Below are 2,875 nucleotides of genomic sequence, written 5' to 3' on the forward strand. Positions count from 1 at the left end.
CTTTGAATCATATTCTGTATTTAATATGAAGATATCATGTCTTTTCGGGAGTTTCTTTACGCCATGTCGTATCAAAAACGAAGAAAGTCCACAAAATCGCAGTCATCAAGCGTCTTGGACAAATAAGCCTTCATAATGCTACAATTTTTTTGCATCCGAAAGCTTTCACCAGGTAAACAAATTTACTGACTGTATTAAATATACTAAAAGTATATTTCTCGAGTTTTCCCACCTAGTTGCCAAGTTATTAAATAGCAAAAACCGCTTTTTTCCTTGTTTCGCTCGTTTAAATTTGATCCTATCATGCTGATAGTTAAACGCTAAGCTAAACGTTGTTCGTGCAACGCAATTTTAACCATCGTTTAACTCAGGGGTCTCCAAACTTTACAGCCAGAGGGCCACATGAACTTTAATCCAGCATGTTGAGGGCCGACGAACCATATACCACTGGTCAAAGAGCGAATATTTTAATAAAACGAAGTACATAACACAAGCTTCATTAGTTAAGAAAATATTTATTCATAATTTAAAGGTTGAATTTCAACCAAGAGTAATATCATGACAAAATCACAATTAGTCTGTTCAGTTTTCTCAATGTGAGTGGTGACATTGGCTTTTTGATGACAAAATTGTGAAAAAGTTTGGCTTTAGTTTTGAGGTCCCAAGCATTAGAAGAGCCCTCAGATTTTCATCAGACATGTTTGTTCTATAACTGTTTTTCACATACTTCATTCTAGAAAAAGTTTTTTCACGCAGGTATGTAGAGCCAAACATAGATAGCAGTCCTGCAGCAAAATGCCTCAAATTTTGATAGTTCTCTTTAGGTAAAAATTGGTAAAATTGAACAAGCCCTTCTTTAAATTTATCCCTCAGCAAGTCATATGCTTGTAGTTCAATCACCTCTAATTGTAAACTGTCTGGACATGCAGCTGGATCCACTTGAAATGGATTTTGAAAGAGTCTCAACTCATCTGCTTTTGCATGCAAATCAGCAAATCTCTCCTGGAATTGATGTTGAAGCTCTTCAATAATCCCACATGCAAATGAAAGTGGAAAATCTGTGGTAGCTTCTACCATAGCTTCTGTACAGTTTTTAAAATGTGTGAAATTCATAACCTGGATTTGTTTCAGGAATAGGTCTAGTTTGTGTCTGAAGGCCTTTAGATGTGTAAAAAAATCACTAATGAGGTTTTCTTCTCCCTGTAGCTTCAGATTTAAACTATTGATATGGCCAGTGATATCTGCAGTAAAAGCCAACTTACATATCCACAGTTTATCAGACAGTAATGCTTGATGCTTCCCTTTTCCTGCAAGAAATTCAGCAATTTCCTTTCTTAGCTCAAAAACCCTTGACAGCGCTTTTCCACAACTTAGCCATCTTACTGCAGTGTAATATGGCATGTCAACAGATTCTGTCTCAGTCTCTCTTAACATTTCCCTGAACTGTCTGTGATTCAGCACATGTGATCTTATCAAATTCACCATTTTTGTTACAGGGTACAACACACAGCTAATGTCCACATACTTAGCACAAAGAGCTTGTTGGTGTAATATGCAATGTAGAAACATTGGTTCTGAAATATCTTTTTCAGCACAAAATTGTTTGATTTTTCCCACCAATCCTTTCTTCACACCACACATATTTCTTCCCCCATCAATAGTTAAGCATTTCAGTCCATTCCAATCTAAACTATATTGTTCAAATGTTTTCTGCATTTCTCTCATCAAGTCTTCTCCAGTCGTTGTGTTGTACATACTGTTCAGTGAAGCCAACTCTTGAGTGATATTTAAATTGGCATCCACACCTCGAATGAAAATTAGCAGCTGGGAGGTGCCACACATGTCTGTTGACTCATCCATTGCTACAGAAAATGCACAAAATTCTTAGCATGGCTGGCAATTTGCTCCATTAGGTTTGTGCTCATGTCTCCAATTCGCCGGGCAACAGTATTGGCACCCAATGTTATAGTTTTAATAACATTAGATTTTTCCGGACAAAGTTCATCCACAATCTCTAGCAAACAGTTTTTTACTATCTCACCATCTCTAAAAGGCTTGCCATTTTTAGCGAGAATATAAGCCACTTTAAAACTAGCCCTCGTTATCAACTCATTTTGTTTTGATGCTTTTGTGCAAATTGATCTTTGAGAATTAATGGACTGCTTTAACTTTTCAAATTTCTCTTCGCGTATATTTCCTTCAAACCGTGAGAAGGTTCCCTGGTGTTTGCTTTGGTAATGGCGGCGCAAATTGTATTCCTTCAATACTGCAACACTCTCATGACAGATGACACACAATGCTTGATTCGCAGATTCGATGAAGAAGTATTTTACACTCCACTCTTCTTGAAATCGCCGACATTCATCATCAACTTTTCTTTTTCTTTTATCGGCTATTATGAAGCATTGAAATATTCACGTTATCCTTCAGCTTTTTAAATTTCACAATGTGCTTGAAACAGAAGTAGGAAGTTGGGACAAAAATTGACGTAAGCCACTCTTGCTTGTTGGCTTGCGTCATAACGTGAACTTTCTGCACAAGTTTAATTTGTTGAAAAATATTATTTTTTTTCTTACGTGTCACTGAGCAATATACAACAACGTGTCTCCTGCCACAAAACATGCAGTTTCCTTAGATTGCAGAACGTGCAGTAAATAATTATGAGTATGTTGAAAACAGTTGAGAAAGTACTTGCTGCATATTGGTGACTCAATTTTATAATGTCCTATAAAGATTAATCCTGAATCGTAGTAACCCTTTAGGAAATGGGCATTGAGATTTCAAAATTAAGTTAATTAGCATTTATCATGTTTTATCACGAGTAATCATGTTTTTCGGCAGCTATTAAATAGTCAAGACTCAAGAATGGTTCAAA

The 2,875-nt window shown here is 36.2% G+C and overlaps 1 protein-coding gene across 1 annotated transcript; it reads right to left on the reverse strand.

Moving 5' to 3' along the window:
• Positions 1 to 591: 591 nt before the first annotated feature.
• Positions 592 to 1,860, reverse strand: LOC124457044 (general transcription factor II-I repeat domain-containing protein 2A-like). Its single transcript, XM_047007338.1, has one exon. The coding sequence runs from the start codon at positions 1,858 to 1,860 to the stop codon at positions 592 to 594; it is 1,269 nt and encodes a 422-aa protein (XP_046863294.1).
• Between the last annotated feature and the right edge of the window lie 1,015 nt (positions 1,861 to 2,875).

Source organism: Xenia sp. Carnegie-2017, unplaced genomic scaffold (genome assembly GCF_021976095.1).
Source record: "Xenia sp. Carnegie-2017 unplaced genomic scaffold, XeniaSp_v1 HiC_scaffold_6, whole genome shotgun sequence".
NCBI lineage: Eukaryota > Metazoa > Cnidaria > Anthozoa > Malacalcyonacea > Xeniidae > Xenia > Xenia sp. Carnegie-2017.

What these genes read in the sequence shown, in the direction of transcription:
- LOC124457044 (XM_047007338.1), bottom strand. Translation starts at nt 1,860, where the DNA reads ATGGATGAGTCAACAGACATGTGTGGCACCTCCCAGCTGCTAATTTTC.